Source organism: Rhamphochromis sp. 'chilingali' (genome assembly GCF_963969265.1).
Source record: "Rhamphochromis sp. 'chilingali' genome assembly, chromosome: 16".
In the NCBI taxonomy this organism is placed as follows: domain Eukaryota; kingdom Metazoa; phylum Chordata; class Actinopteri; order Cichliformes; family Cichlidae; genus Rhamphochromis; species Rhamphochromis sp. 'chilingali'.
The window spans coordinates 495315-512421 of NC_137943.1; the positions used below are offsets into that span (position 1 = coordinate 495315).

Here is a 17107-nt window from a genome sequence, read left to right on the forward strand (position 1 = left end):
GTTTCCAGCATCAGCACTTTGAACACCATCGTGTCTGATGACCACAGAGTCGTTCCTGCGAACAGTGAAACCTTGACACTGAGGCACAAACCAAAGGTACATAATATATCATTTATCAGAGATTAAATGTGCTCTAACACAGGGCTGTCAGCATGCAGCTCACGGACCCGTGATAAAGAAAACGCTGCTGTGACAAAGAACGCTTTCAAAAATAAAAGTGTTACCATTTATTTTCATCCATCAACAAAATGCAGTGAATGAACAACAGAGAATCACATCCATGTTGGTGGGACCGCCCTTTGCCTTCTTCTAGGTCCATGTGCACAGTTTGAAGGAACTCGGCTGGTAGGTTGATCCAAACATCTCAGAGAACTCAGCACAGCTCTTCTGTGGATGCAGCTTCCTCACATCCTTCATGTAATCCCAGACACTCCGTGATGTTGGGATCAGGGCTCTGTGGGGGCCACACCCTCACTTCAGTACTTCAGGTTCTTCTTTACACTGAAGACAGTTCTTGATGACTTTGGCTCGTTGTCCTTCTGCAGAATACATTTGGGGCCAGTAAAGTTCTTTGTTTACAGCTGCCTGAAACCTTTGCACACTCGTATAGCTGAGAGCCATTAATACCTGACATATGAAGTTATCCAAAAGGTAACAAATGACATGAACATGTTGGGGATGTTCAGCAAGGCCGAGCTGGCAGCTTTCTTTAAATCTTACTAGAATCTAGATGAGCGAGTTAATGTGCCTTTGTTATAAAGCACCGAGACCAAAGCCGTCTACATCAGCGGTCCCCAACCTTTGTTGTGCCACGGACGGTTTATGCCCGACAATATTTTCACGGACCGGCCTTTAAGGTGTCGCGGATAAATACAACAAAATAAAACCAGTACCGGTACCGAAAAAAAATAAGATTTATTCATAACACAGGTGAAAAGACCCAGGAAAACTGAGTAAACGATCAAAACGATAACAAAATAACGCTGAAAACCGATAAAGACCCTGAAAACCAGACATTTCACACCTGAGCCTCAACTCTCGCGGCCCGGTACCAAACGACTCACGGACCGGTACCGGTACGAGGCCCGGGGGTTGGGCCTCGGACCGGTTGATCCCATGTATGCAGTGTGACTGACACAGATTTTGTTGCCCTACTTTTACACCTTCCACAACACTAAGAGTAGAGCTTTTTATTGCAGGATCCTTTGACTAAACATCAGCGTGACTCATCGTTTACAGTGATGGTCCCGGAGCAGCATTAATATGACGATGAAATTACAACACAGCACTATTCCCAGATACTTACATCAAGCTCCTAAATGCTTGAAAAACTGAGTAAAACCATAAGCATTCACTATAAAGCCTCAGTGATTGGGCCCATGTCAGCTCGGTGGTGATTTGTTCCTGGTGCCAGAGGGAAGGTTTAAAACTGTCTGGGAAACAACAATCAGCTGATTATAGCTGAGTTGGGCAGAGGCTAAATAAATAAATAACTACTTATAACATGATGTGAGTAATGTAACAAATAAAAAATGATAACAGAAACAAAAGCAGCAGATCGATCAAAATATGATTTTAAAATCATGACATAATAATATCAGCATTGTTATTGTTCTTAAAAATTCCAGATTGGTCGGCTGTGGCGTAAACATGAAACAGCACGGCCATTAAGGATCTCGTTTTCAGCTCTCTCACTTCAGCCAACTTCCACAACAAGCACTGCAGAGACCGTAGACATGTGCACAAACCCGCCACGTATACGCGAGTCAGCCACCCAAACGTCCAATCATCATCTTTCACAGAGTCCCGCCTTCCTCTGTGATCAAACAGTCATCAGGGGTCATTGTGATGTCACCCGTTGGGTGGGCAGCAATCTGCTGCAGGAGGTTCTCTGATTGAAGCAGGTGATTGGTCCAGCCTTGACACACTTGTGTTATTCCAGGCCCATGCCCTCCATATTCTGGAGGCAGAACGTGTGATGAGAAGAAGCCACTTAAAGAATCTTGGAAATCAGAACCGTGCATATGGATCTACAACAAAGAGGGTGAAAGGATGTTTCAAATCCACAGTTGTTATCTGTCATCTTCAGTATAACCAGTACGTGAGGTAGCGCGGGTACTGACCCTCTGCTTGATTTTATCAGGCAAGAAGGGACGAAGCATAGCAAAGACCGGACGGAAGAACATCGGTTCATTGACCAGGTGGATTCCTCTGACCTTCAGTGGGAAAGAGTCCTGAACATACACATAAACAAGCATCAAAGCATATTTAACAAGTTGAAAACTTAAAAATATAAAAATACAGAAAACTCTGCACATCAAAGTTCTACCTCTGAACTTCCAGCCGGTCCCTTAGGGGCAAGGTTACGACTGAGTTACAAATAAGCAGTTTTAGGAGCTATAAGATGCTACCTTTCACAGGAAGTCTCTAACAAGCATTTGGCCTTCAGTTTAAGCTTTTTAAGGACATTTCTATAGAAAAGGGTCGCTGTAAAAACAAACAAAAAAACTGTCTTGAGTCACCTTTTTTCCATTTTGAAAGGAAAAGGAGAAATAGGTGCAGTCGTTTCCTCAAAGATCTGCACACATGCACATATCAGGCAAAAACAGAGTTTGCTCAATTCTAACAAGCTGGAAAGTCAAAGTTGGCATGACCACCTTGAATTTTCAACACGAACTCTCGGGCAGCTTTCTTGTAATTAGCAGTCTTCAGGAATAACTCTACAGGCTCCTTGAATTCTAAATCTCCACTCTCTCCCACTCTACCTCAGTCATTGTGGTCTGGGTTCTGGGGAGGCCAGTCCAGGACGGTCATGTTCCATTGTGTGTTTCTACCCAGGAATGCTTGCTTGGTATCATCATCATGCTGAAAAGGTTGCAAATCAGACGCTTTCCAGGTGGAACTCCAACATCTGACAGTAGCTGTCCAGATTCACAATTCCATCAGTTTTGACAGGATGCCCAACACCATCCCAAACCCTGACAGACCCTCCACCGTGTTTTACTCAGTATCTCCTCTGTTTGGTCCAAACACTTCACATGTGGATTCATCTCCATAAGGACTGTTGCTCCTGATTTTCATATCAGTTCTTGTGTAATTTGGCATGTCAGCGTTTTCTCTTCCTCGAGGATGGCTTGTTGACCGCCACACTTTCACTGGGACCAGTTGTGCTGAGGCTTCAGCAAACAGTAGATGGTCCAGATCCATCTCTCAGGCACCGTGTCAGGTCTTTAATAAGATAAGATAAGATAACCTTTATTAGTCCCACACGTGGGAAATTTGTTATGGATTGTTCTGTCTCTCAGATATTGCTGAGGAAGGTTTTTTAGGCATCCACATGTCCAGTAAAGCTACAGATATGACAGCAACATGTGCTGATGAGCTGTAAACTCGATACAATGTAGCAGCTGGCTGAGGCAGCTGGCCCACTCTCCATGGCAACGATACCTGCACAAGCTGGGCTGAAACTAAAGGGGGCGTGGCATGTACCAGGCCATTTAAAGGCTTTTGTAACAATTTTGAAAGAATACAAAATCTTGTGTTAACAAAACTATTAATATTTAATAGCTCATTCAGTCCCAACAGGCCAGAACACTGAATTATTATTAACATGACAGCCTGCAAGAAGTGAGGGGTGACTCAAGACCCTGGGCTTCTGGTCATAGAAGGAAAGGAAAACGCATCCGGTTCAGTGTGGTGCAGAGTTTTGTTACACTGGTAAACATTCATAATAACACACATGTTCTGTTGTTAAAGAACAAACGATAGGTCGTCATCTGCACAGCTCGATCTCAGTCCTACCGAAAGCACAGATGAAATCTTTCTGGCAAGCGAAGGGTTAATCTGCAGGGCATGACTCAAACTCCACCCCGCGAGGTCAAATATGGCCTTCACACCCTGCCTTTGTGTCTCGTTCTCCCTTGAGATGATCTCGGATGTCATCAGGCTGACTCTGAATACCTGGAAGGCTGACCAGTCTTTCGGGTTCCACTGCCCTGCAAACAAGCAGACATTACTCTACACGAATAAAACATATTTCAGAAGAAGGACCACAGCATCATCCTGTGGAGCACAGTTAATATGCTAATCTCTGAATCGGTGTCATTTATACATCATGAACTAGCAAAGCCACTTTTCAAAACACACCAATGTTTGCCATTAAAATCTAGCTTAAAATCAACTAAAAGCCTGAAATTGTGCTGTGCAGTCCTGGAACTGTGCAGCCATCGCGGTCAGAGACGATACAATAAAACGAGACAGTCCTCGCTAATAAATGAGAGCCAATAAACCGTTTTTGGACTGACACGTGCACAGTAGAAGTTTCAGCGTATGTCTCTGCTCGTTATCGTAGCACCGTTGAAACGCTCGTCAACTTCTACTCTGCACATTCAGTCACGTTTCCTTTTTGTATTGTTCCTCTTTAGAATTGTGTGTGAAGGACATTTGATTATTTGAAGCTTTTGCATGTTTGAAAGAGGAAGAGTTCATCTCCGTACCATCCCAGCAGGCTGCCTTTACTGTCAGTATGTTTAAAATGTTGAGAAACAAGTTTGAGAGTAGGTCAGTGGTGACAGACATGAGGGGGATTTCATCTGTGGCCGTACTGATGGAGCAGAGCTCCTGTCCTATGGTGACAGGACTGAATGAGTTTAATGTCGACTCAAAGAGAATGACCAGCATTAAACAGCATCTTAGTTTTATTTGTGTAACCCTATAAAACTAGATAACAATTTAAGATCAGCTTCTTTTAAAAGCTGTTAAATCACTGAGGAAACAGACCAGGGAGGCTTTGCCTGCTTATCGTAGCTCGTGTTGATGTCGTTGGGGCTGCTCCTAGCAGGCCCTTTCAATAATCCATCCACACCCAAGCATACTGACCAATCCTGTAGATGAGCACCCTGCTGCCTGTGCAGTCTCGCTGCGGGAGCACAGCGTGGTACGACGTGTTGAGGAGGCCGAGCACCGAGGAAGGAGACAGACAGCTGCTGATCTCAGGACTTTCCCTTCGCCACCGCTGGTAGTTGAGCAAGAGCTGTACAGGACACATTACAGAGGGACTCATTCTTATACTTCCCTCACACAGTCACACCTTTTCACACAAGCACTTTCCCATGTAAGTGCTCTCTATCCACACACATTCATAGTCTGATGGATGCATGGAGAGCAACTCTGGGTTAATATCTTGTCCAGGGATCGAACCACCACTCCACCCCGGGGACATTAGGGAGTTCCTAGGACTCTATGAACATGGTTCAAACACGTAGTTAAAAGGTTAATACTTCATCACTGCATGCAACAAAAACAACCACACAACACAACAAAATGAAGACTGCTGCATTCAGTGTTGGCTGTGAGCTTGCAGGGCAGAGCACAGCCAACAGCCAGATTACCAGTGTGATGGAGTCTTTTGCAGTTACCATAAGTAAAGGTGGAACTAGGTTGGCAGTCTGTCACAGACTGACAGCTATCAACACCCACAGTCATTTTAGGATCGCTAATAAACCTGAAGTGCATGGAACTGGGAGGAAGACCGCACAGGGACGTGCAAACTTTGCACAGAGAAGCCAGAGCCGATCGTTAGGCTCAGACGACCATGACCTCCTTGCTGTGAGTCAGCACTGATAGCCTTGCACCAATGTACAAACAGTAAATAAGACATTTATGACCCGGCTGTTTATCTGAAACAAAGGCAAATTCAAAGAAGTGTTTATGTGATAAAAGTCAGATTGACTGAACGGCAGAGCTTTGACCCACATGCCTGAAATTACTCAACTATCCTGTGGAGCAAAGTAAACGCTGTTTTTAAACTGCACTGATTCATTTAACGTGCTCATGAAGAACAACGTGACCACAGCTCTGCAGCAACTTTGAAACCAGCAGACCTTCTTACATTTGTTCAGGGAGCAATCGTTGAAAGCCAAAGAGGACACCTCAGAGCCCACGCAGGAGCACGTCTGCTGTGATGCAAACACACTGCGGTCAGACACGAAGAGAATAATAAGGCGAGTGCAGCGCAGACAGTCAGGTGACAGAGAGACAAACAAAAATGCTCATGTTGTCAAAGCAGGAACAAAATGATCATTTGAACCAACCCAGCAGAAAATGAGCTGTTCAAGATCACAGCAACCGAGCTTGTGTGGACCAACACCTGCAAAACAGGAGCAAACTCAATCACGTGTGAGGCCGCTTTAGCTTTACCATTGGATAGGCTAGCACAGAACAAGGCTGCATATTATTTTAATCCATGTGTTAACGTACATGCAGTTTGGTAAGAACAGTGCCAACACTCCACATTAAGTGATTTTGGAAACAACCGTGAGCCTCCCCACGAGCCCAGCTCAGGACTGAACTGCTCAGCTCAACGTGGGTGAATGATGATGATGGTCAGCACGACCAAACGTCTTCCTCACGGTGTGGTTTCTGTGAGCTCTCCTGGACTCTCCTAAACTTCAGCATGTTTCCCCTGACTCTCAGTGACGGCTCTTACCTTGAGGGAGAGCTCCGTGTTGAAGTCTCTGGCCCGCAGAAACCTGAGGAGAAAGCCGCTGGATAAGCTCCCGACAGCGGACAGCTCGCCGGCCCGCAGCGCACCCCGCCTCAGGCGGCTGACGTACGGCCTGAGCTGCTCCGAGTCGTCCGGCAGTTCGCTGAGCTGAGGTCCGTTCATGCTGCCCTCAGGTCCGCTTACATTTGACTGCTGGAGGCAGCCTTCAGCCAAAGACAGGAGGAGGAGACAGCTGTGACTTTGAGTGTTTGCTCATTGCGATACTGATGTTGGTATCGATCCCAACACAAGACCTACAGGAGCAGTGGCCAGTGTTGCCAACTCCTCAGTAAGGAAACTCGCTATTTTTTTCTTTTTTTTCTCTTTTCTTTTCAAACTTTATTGAAATTACAAAGTGAACAGCCAGTCATTCCAGTTCAGCCTGAACAGTAGACATACAAGGCAAGTAAAGGTAACAATATACAGTACGATGAAATAAGAAGGATGAATAAATAAAGGATAAAAAGGGGGGGGGGGGGGGGGGGGTGACAGACTTGATAATTTAGTACTTGTGACAGCTCATTTGTTAAACATTTCTGAATGAATTTCAATCAATGATAAACCTTTTTTATTGGAAGTTAATTTAAGAGAGTTTAAGTAATATTCAATTTCAATCAAAAAACAATTAAATGATGGGGTTGAGTTTTGAAATTTACATTTATGTATGTGGAATTTCCCTAATAAGATATAAAGATTGACAATGGCACATTTTTTTCTTTAGTTTCAAAATAAGTGATAATGTTCTTCCCTTCAATTTTGATTTCGTGTGTTGTCTTGCACAGTATATAATTTTCAAGCTCTCTCCAAAATGTAGCACTATATGAACAGCCATAAAACAAATGAGTAACACTTTCAAGTTCAGTTTTACAAAAGGTACATTTTCTATCAATGTCACAGAATCTTGAAATGTACATGTTGGATGGATATATGTTACGTAATATCTTCAAATGTAATTCTCTAACTTTGTTTGTAATGCAAAATCTAAAAGGAACAAACCACGCTTTATCCCAGGTGATATTATCAAAAATAGCATTCCAAAAAAACTTCCCTCTTGGAGTTATTTTCTTCGCATTATACAAACATTCTCTAATATGTTTATTGGTGCATTTCTTGCTTAAGAAATCAATACCATTTATATAAAGTGTTAACGGATGCATGCGGTGTGTTCTGTTTTTGTAGCCTTTCATTAAATCAATCAGTCCGCTGGGAACGGACTTTACTACAGAGCTAAAATCTTTAAATTTGATAGGGAATGTTTTTTCTGTAATAAAGTCATTGTAACTAAGTAGCTGGCCTTCAGAGTCAAATAAGTCTTTTAAATAGATTATATTTTTATCAATCCAATTCTGCAAATATAGTGATTTGTTCCTCTTAGTAATACATTCGTTATTCCAGATAATAGATCTATGTGGAGAAAAGTTATGTGAATAACATAATTTCCAAGCCAACAATGCCTGTTGATAAAATGCAGACATTTTAACTGGTAACTTTGATATACTGTAACTACAAGACAACAGGAAGTGTAAACCTCCAACATTTCTAAAAATGTTATGTGGAATGAAATGCCATAATGATCCAGGAGATTTTAAGCATTCTTTTAGCCATTTCACCTTAAATGTATAGTTCAGGTCCATGAAGTCCAGAAGGCCAAAACCACCTTTGTCTTTAGGTCCACAAAGCAATGATTTTTTTAGATGCTGGTGCTTATTCTTCCATACAAAGTTAACAAATAAGTTATTAACATTTTTACATGTGGAATCAAACACATTAAGGAAAAGGGCTGGATACACAAATCTGGAAACACCTTCAGCTTTAGTCAAAAGGATTCTACCAAAAATTGATAGGTCTCTCTGGAGCCATCAGTTCAGTATAGTTTTCGTTTTTCCATCCTGGGAGAAAAGTTGAGTTGTTGACGCTCTGTGTCATTCTTACAGACATGAATACCAAGGTATCTAACACAGTCTTTGACAGGAATATTGTGTAAGGATTTGACATTTGATTGGTACAAACATAAAATTTCACATTTAGATTTATTTAGTTTTAATCCAGAGGCAATTGAGAAATCATTTATTAATGAAACAGCATTTTCAATCTGATCTTTGTTTTTAAAGGATAAAACGGTGTCATCTGCTAGTTGAGTCACTCTGATTTCTTTACCAAAAATAGATAAACCTTTAATGACTGGGCTATTTAAAATGTGTAATGAAAGTAGTTCAGCCACAATCAAAAATAAAAAGGGTGAAATTGGGCAACCCTGGTGAACAGATCTCATGACTGGAAATCTTTTAGTAGTATTTGGATATAGTATAACACAACTGTCAATATTTGTATAAAACATTTCGATAGTTGACACAAAGTTTGGACCAAAACCAAAGGTTTTGAGTGCTTTAAATAAGAAATAATGTTCTACTGTATCGAAAGCTTTATAAAAATCAAGAAACACAATAAGGGAATCATCATCTATATTGTCAGAGTAGTCTAATAGGTCAAAAATAAGCCTTATGTTTGAACTGATATGGCGGTTGGTCATAAATCCGGTTTGCGTTTCAGCTATGATCTCATCCAGATTTTTCTTTAATCTTTTGGCATAGACCAATGAGATGATCTTATAATCTATGTTCAAAAGCGTGATAGGTCTCCAATTTTCTATAAAAGATCTTTATCAGGTTTAGGAATTAAAGTTATAATACCCTGTTTCATGCTTGTGGACATTTCTTTTCCATCAAGGCATTCCTTAAACATTTCTAACAAAGGATCAACAATGATACCCCAGAACTGTAAATAAAATTCCACTGATAAACCATCTTTGCCTGGAGATTTGCCCTTTTTCATTGATCGAATTGCCTCTGAAATTTCTGATTTTGTTATGGGACGTTCACAATTAGTTTTAAAGTTTTCTGAGATTGTTGGTGCAAAGTTTTTAACTGACTCGATAAATCTATCACAATCATTGATATTACAATTTGATTTGAATATATCTTTGTAGAATGAACCAACATGTTTTGAGATATCTAAATAATTAGTGGTTATGTTATTATCAATCTTAAGAGCAGATATATTGTTTCTTCTTTGGTTTCGTTTCTCAAGAGCAAAAAAGTAACTAGAATTTCTTTCACCTAGTTCTAGCCATTTTGCTTTGGACCTTATAAAAGCCCCTTTAGCCATATTAATATATGCATTATCTATTTCTTCCTTTAGGCTTTTCAATTTAATTTCTTCATCATCTGATAGAGCATCTTTCTTCATTAATATGTTTAATTCCTTCATAATACTGATTTCTTTAGTGTCATTTCTTTTTTTAATTTCTTTGCTTCGCCTTATTGCCGCTTTCCTTACCTTGAATTTGAAAAATTCCCATTTTAGTGTGTGATTCATATTGGTAAACCCCCGAATATCTGTTCTGCCGTTTTTTCCACTATACTACAAAATGTATCATCATTCAATAAATTATTATTTAGCTTCCAAAAACCACGTAGTTTACTTTGACTTTGTTTATTGCCAACTAAGAGAATTGTGATGAATTTGTGATCAGTTAATGGAGCAAAATCATGAGAAGATTCTGAAACAAACTGTAAACACGAAGAAGATATTAACCACAAATCAATTCTGGATTGTAGAGATCTATTTGCATTGCTCCAGGTAAACTCTTTTGTATCAGAGTTGAAGAATCTCCATACATCTATAACTGCAAGTTGTTCGCAGAAAAATGCAGTGCTTTTAAATTTTGAGTGTTGAGATGTTCTTATTGGTACTCTATCTATAAGATCGTCTGGAGCATCATTATAATCTCCTCCAAGAATCATGTGGGCTCCCTTATATTTTGATTTAAAAAAATCAAGTTTCTCAGATAATTGTATGCACATAGATTTGGCCTGAGTTGTGTTATTATGACTGTATAAATTACAGACTATAAAGAAGGTGTTGTCCAATTTGAAAACCAGAATAATCCATCTGCTTTCATCTGAAGACAACGATTCAATAATATTACCTTTAAAGTTGTTAAGGAGAATGGCTACGCCTGCCGAATGTTGAGAGGCGTGGCAAAAATAACACTGATCACCCCACTGTGCTTTCCAGAATTTTACATCATTATCACTCGAATGAGTTTCTTGTAGAAAAATCAAATCAGCGTTTTTTCGTCTACAGAAAATGAAAATTGACTTTCTTTTGGTACTGTCGCGAATACCTCTAACATTAAGGGATAGTATTTTTAAGGAACTGAAATGTAAGTCTGTCATAAGAGAAGAAGGGAATGAATAAAGTGAACTGGATGTCTGTAAAATTAACTAGAAATTTATAAGGTGCTAAGGTATAAACACCTAAAGAAGATACTCTCAAACAGGAAAACTAAATGTTGAGTACCTAAGTAAAAGTCTTCAGACTCTATTTCGTTTTTCCCCATTGAAGTGACCCAAATACTTTAAGCAAATTAACATTTATACACCAAGAAAGTAGGATGTTTAACTACTCACACTGTAAAACATAAGCAAGTCCAAACATAACCATAATAATGTTTGCCAAGTATTGGTACAACTAACTTGGAGGTATGAAAGTTTTATAGAAGATTTAAAGAGGATATTATTGGTTGTAAACATATTACCTAATGAACCTGAGGTATTTCAAGCAAAACAAAACAAACAAAAGATACAATATACAAGTGCCTCAAATGATTAAATATTGAACAGTAACATTGGGAGCCTGAGGTAGTTGAAATACCTGTTAATGTTACGTAACTTACAGAGTGAACTTAAAGTATTTCAGTCATCTTGCTGATCTTTTAATAACCTCTTATTTATGCGCTGTGTCTTACACCATCAATGATGGCCACAGGACCAATCCATTTGGTCTTCTTTCCCTCGTCACGGGCCACAGTTTATTTCTGCACTGTCTCTCCATGTAGGTGAGATCTTCAGCCAACCTGAGATTCTCAGGAAACTCGCTATTGGCTGTCCTAAGAGTCGCTAAATGACGTCATCGCCTAATTTGCATAATCGGTCATGCTAATGTAATTGTAACCTACGTTGTTGGAGAGAGAAATAACATCGTGGAAGAGACATAAAGTGAGTAAAAACGTCCTAAATGCAGTTAGAGTTTATTTAGAACTACAAATTAAATTTCTTTTAGCAATTATTGTTTTTTTTAATGTCACAATTCCAACCCTCCTCCTTTACCCGGGCTTGGACCGGCAAGTGACCCGAAATAGGCGCTCTGGTGGAGTTACTTTGTGTGTGTGTTTATAAGTAGTTTTAAACCTTGTGATCCACAAAACAGCATAAGAGTAAAAGAACTGACTGCGTTACAGCACCCGCTGCTTGTTGAGAGTAAAAGCGATACGAGCTTTCACGAGTTTTAAAAAAAAAAGTCGCTAAGGGGTCTGAAAATTCGCTAAATATAGCGACAAAGTCGCTACGTTGGCAACACTGGCAGTGACACCGATACCGATACTTTGACCTTTCACGTGCAGCGGAGAGAGGTTGGGAAGAATCTGCAAACTAAACGCTGGGATTGGTACAGCAATAAGAAAACACACTTTTCATTCATGTTTTGGGTTTTTGGAGCTGTGCTCGTCTCTGACGTGTGTTTAAATGTGTTTGAGGCTTATAGATAACATAGATGCGACAGCACAGGTTCAGCCATTTCTCACAGTGCATAAACACCAATGAATTTAACATTAATCGGTGCGCTACATACTCAACTTAGAGGCTACAAACAAAGGATCGATCATAGTATAGATGCCAGCGCTAGTATCAATACTGTGGATATCATTTAAATCTCTCAACAGTTGCAACTCCCTGTGACTGCTGACCTGGGTTTGTATTGGAGACTGCACAGTTGTTTAATCCTTTGTCCACTCATCCCACATTTTGATTCATATTATGAATATTCAAATATCAATACGCTTTTTTAGAGCCTGTCATTTATCCAGTGGCTGTGACGAAAACAGAGAAAGCTGCCATTATGGGTTAAGTCCAGGTGTCACTGAGCTGTCTTCAGGACACTCAAAAAGCCCACTCCATGAAAAGTAAGTGTCTGCCATCCAACCATGCAGTTACTTCAACTCATTCTACCGATTCAGGCCTTATTCCAGGTGAATGTCGGGATCCAGCCTGTACAGACCGTCAGCCTGTGGCAACCCTGACAATCAGCTGATTCTTAGTAACCTCAGCTAATATGTTGATGAAGCTGTGCATCATTTTACCTTTAAACTCTAGGGCTGGGCCCAAATTTGGCTCTTTTCACTTTATGCGGTCTTGCCAGCATTTATCAATCTTCAGCCGGCCATATGACCCTTTCAGGGCTGAAAAACACCTTTGACCCATGAGAGCCCAGACTGTCAGGAAAACTATGGTAGAGTTAATGTTGAAACTTTAACAGGGTGTGGGTTCATATGGGTCAAACCATTGAAATCTGTAACCATCCATCCATCCATCTTCATCCGCTTTATCCGAAATCTGTAAATCTGTAACCACATCAGTAAAACACCAATAGTGACGTTTCTCTGAGCGTTCTTGTTTTGGGAGAAAATGACAACACCTCCCCCTGCTGGTTAAAAGCATTTACTGCAGGGGGCAGGAGCGCATTTGTAATTTGAACCACCCTAAAGCCTCTGTGTATCCTAGATGGGCAGAACTACAATAGTAGTACTCTGTGAAACAACCAGTAAATAAAAGTAGAGAGAATGTGATCAAAATAAAAGATTAAAATGAACATAAACACATGAAACATGGAACAGAGTGAACTGAAAGAACAAAAGATCATTTTAATGTTACTGAAGATTTATTTTTTCACTCATTTACTCAGATGTTGTTCATATATAAATGTATTTACAGAAAATGACGCATAAAGCAAAGTGTCTTTACTTTCCTAATAACAAACATGGCATTTCTAACAAAGCTCTGGAACTTATTTAAACCTATATATCTGTATATACACCTTATTGAATTCATATTCAGTAGTTTGGAGGTTTGTCTTTGACCACTATCTTTATTTGTTTAGACGTGCTAGCTAGCTCTGGCAGGGTCACTGATTAAACTAAATACAGGGGAACAGCTTGTAGTTATTATTACTACTATTACTGTAATCATTGGTAGTAGTATTTCATAATAATTTTGACTGCTATATCAAAAGTATTTCTCATTCTGTCATTATCTTTCCCCCACATTAGAAAAGAACACACTCATGATATTCAGTGATGGAGCTATTTTGATCATCTCCTTTAGCTTTGCTATGGCTGCCCATGTGTTTTTACCCTGGGTGTCTAAGTATCGGGTGGACATATCATTACAGCCTGAAACTGTCGGGGGCATTTGCACTTCATCCACTGTCCAGTTGACATGGAGTTTCTCAGTGCTCAGTTCTTTATTGTTCTTTATAAATCCTGTAATATGAACTATCAATACAGCAGGTAAAATGAGTTTTGAACAAGTCACCAACTTTCGAAGCAAATCTATTTCCAAAGGTGCTATTGATGTGAAATTTTCACCACGTGTCAGTAACAACCCATCCAATCCACACATGAAAATCCCAAATCACAGGCAAGTACATTTAAAGTTTGCTTAACAACATTTAGACAAGCCTGTGAAACACTGGGAGAGTAGAGTCTGGTCACATGAGACCAAAACTGAACTCTTTGGATGCCAGAATACACCCCATGTTTGGAGGTGAAAAGCAGTGCACATCACCCCAAAAACACCAAACCAACAGGTGGGAACATCGTGACGTGGGGCTGTTTTTCAGCATACAGCACTGTGATTCAGATAATTAAAGGATGAGTGGAAAAATGTCCTGAGAGTCTTGATAAAAACCTGCTGCCACCTACCAGGATGATGAAGATGAAACGAGGGGACAGTGATGCCAAACACAGCCAACAAACTCGGTTAGTTTCAGAGAGACAAACCAAAGCTGCTAGAATGACCCGGAACCTTCTGGACTGTGTGGCAGCATGGGTAAAATCACACCTGTCACTGTGACTAGTTTCTGCATACAGCAGGCGTATTGAAGCCAACAAACGCTTTTGTACGACGTATTGAATCCATTTCAGTAAACATGTTCATTCCCTCCATGAATCGCTACCTTATTGTGGTGGAGGGGTTTGTGTGTTCCAGGGATCCCAGGGCTATGTCGTCTGGGGGCTTCTGCCCCGTCAGGGTCTCCCATGGCAAATTGGTCCTAGTGAGGGACCAGACAAAGAGCGATTCAGAAGACCCCTATGAGTAGGACACCAAGGGAACAGTTCACCCTGCCCAGGGTAGGGTTACCGGGGCCCCGCCCATGAGCCAGGCCTGGGGAGAGTCCCCGAGGGCAAGCGTCTGGGGGCCGGACCTTAGTCCATGGAGGAATAGCCCGAAAAAGGGGACATGGGTCTCCTGCAGGCCCACCACCCCCAGGAGGCGCTATAGTGGTTGGGTGCATTGTGTGCCGAGCAGCAGCCAGGAACAGAGACCCTGGCAGACCAAACCCCGGCTACCAAGACTAGCAACTGGGACATGAAATTTCACCTCACTTTTGGGGAAGGAGCCTGAGTTAGTGCTTGAGGTTGAGAGGTACCGGCTAGAAAACGTCGGGCTCACCTCAGTGCTCGGGTTGGGGAACGGGTTCTTACTGTCATTTGCGCTTATGCGCCGAGTGGCACCTCAGAGTACCCAGACTTCTTGGAGTCCCTGGGCAAGGTGCTGGAAGGTGCTCCACCTGAGGACTCTGTTGTCCAACTGTGAGACTTCAGTGCTCATGTGGGCAATGACAGTGAGAACTGGAGGGGCGTGATTGGGAGGAAAGGCCTCTCAGATCTGACCCCAAGCTGTGTTTTGTTATTGGACTTCTGTGCAAACAACAGTTTGGCCATAACAAACACCTTGTTCGAACATAAGAGCGTCCATAAGTGCACATGAAACCAGGACGCTCTAGGCCGTAGGTCGATGATCGATTTTGTAATCGTATCACCGGACCTGCGGCCATATGTTCTGGACACTCGGGTAAAGAGAGGGGCTGAGCTGTCAACTGATCACCACCTGGTGGTGAGTTGGATCAGGTGGCGGGGGAGGATGCTGGAAAGACCTGGCGCCTAAACGTGTAATGAGGGTGCACTGGAAACGCCTGGCAGAGGCCCCAGTCCATGAGATCTTCAACGCACACCTCCGGCAGAGATTCAACAACAGGGAGACGGACATTGAGTCCGAATGGACCATATTCAGCATCTCCATTGCTGAAGCCGCTGCACTGAGCTGCGGCTGCAAGGTGGTTGGTGCCTGTCATGGTGGTAATCCCTGAACCAAATGGTGGACACCAGAGGTGAGGGAGTCACCAGGCTGAAGAAGGAGTCTTATCAGGCTTGTTGGCACGCCTCTACAATGTTGTGTGCAGCTCAGGGGCAGTACCTCTGGATTGGCAGACCGGGGTGGTGGTTCCCATCTTTAAGAAAGGTGACCGAGTGGGTGTTCCAACTACAGGGGGATCACACACCTCAGCCTCCCTGGGAAAGTTTGTGCCAGAGTGCTGGAAAGGAGAGTTCGTCCGCTAGTCGAACCTCAGATACAGAAGGAACAATGCGGTTTTCGTCCTGGTCGTGGAACACTGGACCAGCTCTTTATCCTCTCGAGGATGCATGGGAGTTTGCCCAACCAGTCTACATGTGTTTGTGGACTTGGAGAAGGCATTCGACCGTGTCCCTCGGGGTGTCCTGTGGGAGGTGCTGCGGGAGTATGGGCTGTCTGGCCCATTGCGACGGGACATTTGATCTGGGGAGAGGGAGGTCTGGGCTTCTCTGCTTAGGCTGCTGGCCCCGTGACCCGGTCCCAGATAAGCGGAAGAAGATGGATGGATGTTCAATACTTGTTCCCTGTGTCATTTCTCGTTATTGCACATAATTTATGGATATCTATGGTTTGATTTCTTTGCATGTGTGGATTGGATGGATTGTTACTGACATGTGGTGATAATTTCATGTTGATAGTGCCTTTAGAAATCAAATCAGAAATCTTTGCAACCATTGTAGCTCATTTCTAAAAATAACTTAAACTAACATCAATGCCTGGTTACATCTCAGCTGGATTACTGTAACTCGCTGTATCTTAACCTGCCGACACAATCTAAACTTAGATTTGGTCTGTGGCCGTGTGGTGGTTCTGTTTCAGCCAGGAAGGCTCAGGGGTGAAGGAGACTGAAATGTGAGGAAGAAAAAGATCTGCAGTCAGAAACAAGTTACAGCTTTAGCTCATTTTACTGAAAAACGTGTAACAGGAGTTGGTGAACCAGGTGCCCCTGTAGCATTACGCTACTACTGTACATACAAGACAACACTCACAGATCAGTCTTTGATTATACAATGCTTCTAATGAGTATGTTCATCCATATATAATGTAAAACCAAATGGTTCTGGGTCACAATGCAAATTAAAAGTGTTTACAGTTGTAAAAAAACAAACAAAAACCCACACTTGTTTTGGTAGTTGGGGATGAGCCCGATTAGGGCTTTATTCCTGTGTAAATCTTATTTCATCCATATGGTCTCCAAGATAGTTCGAGCCAACCTTCTTCATGTGCCACATTTAGAAGGTTAGTGTCTCAG

The 17107-nt window shown here is 41.8% G+C and overlaps 1 protein-coding gene across 1 annotated transcript; it reads right to left on the reverse strand.

Moving 5' to 3' along the window:
• Window positions 1-214: 214 nt before the first annotated feature.
• On the reverse strand, window positions 215-6880 carry ttpa (tocopherol (alpha) transfer protein). Its single transcript, XM_080907068.1, has 5 exons — window positions 6488-6880; window positions 4879-5032; window positions 3802-3995; window positions 2124-2234; window positions 215-2030 (listed from the first exon to the last, which is right to left on the reverse strand). Exons 1-5 carry the CDS (start codon window positions 6665-6667, stop codon window positions 1797-1799), a joined length of 873 nt encoding a protein of 290 aa, XP_080763194.1. The 5' UTR covers window positions 6668-6880; the 3' UTR covers window positions 215-1796.
• Window positions 6881-17107: the final 10227 nt, after the last annotated feature.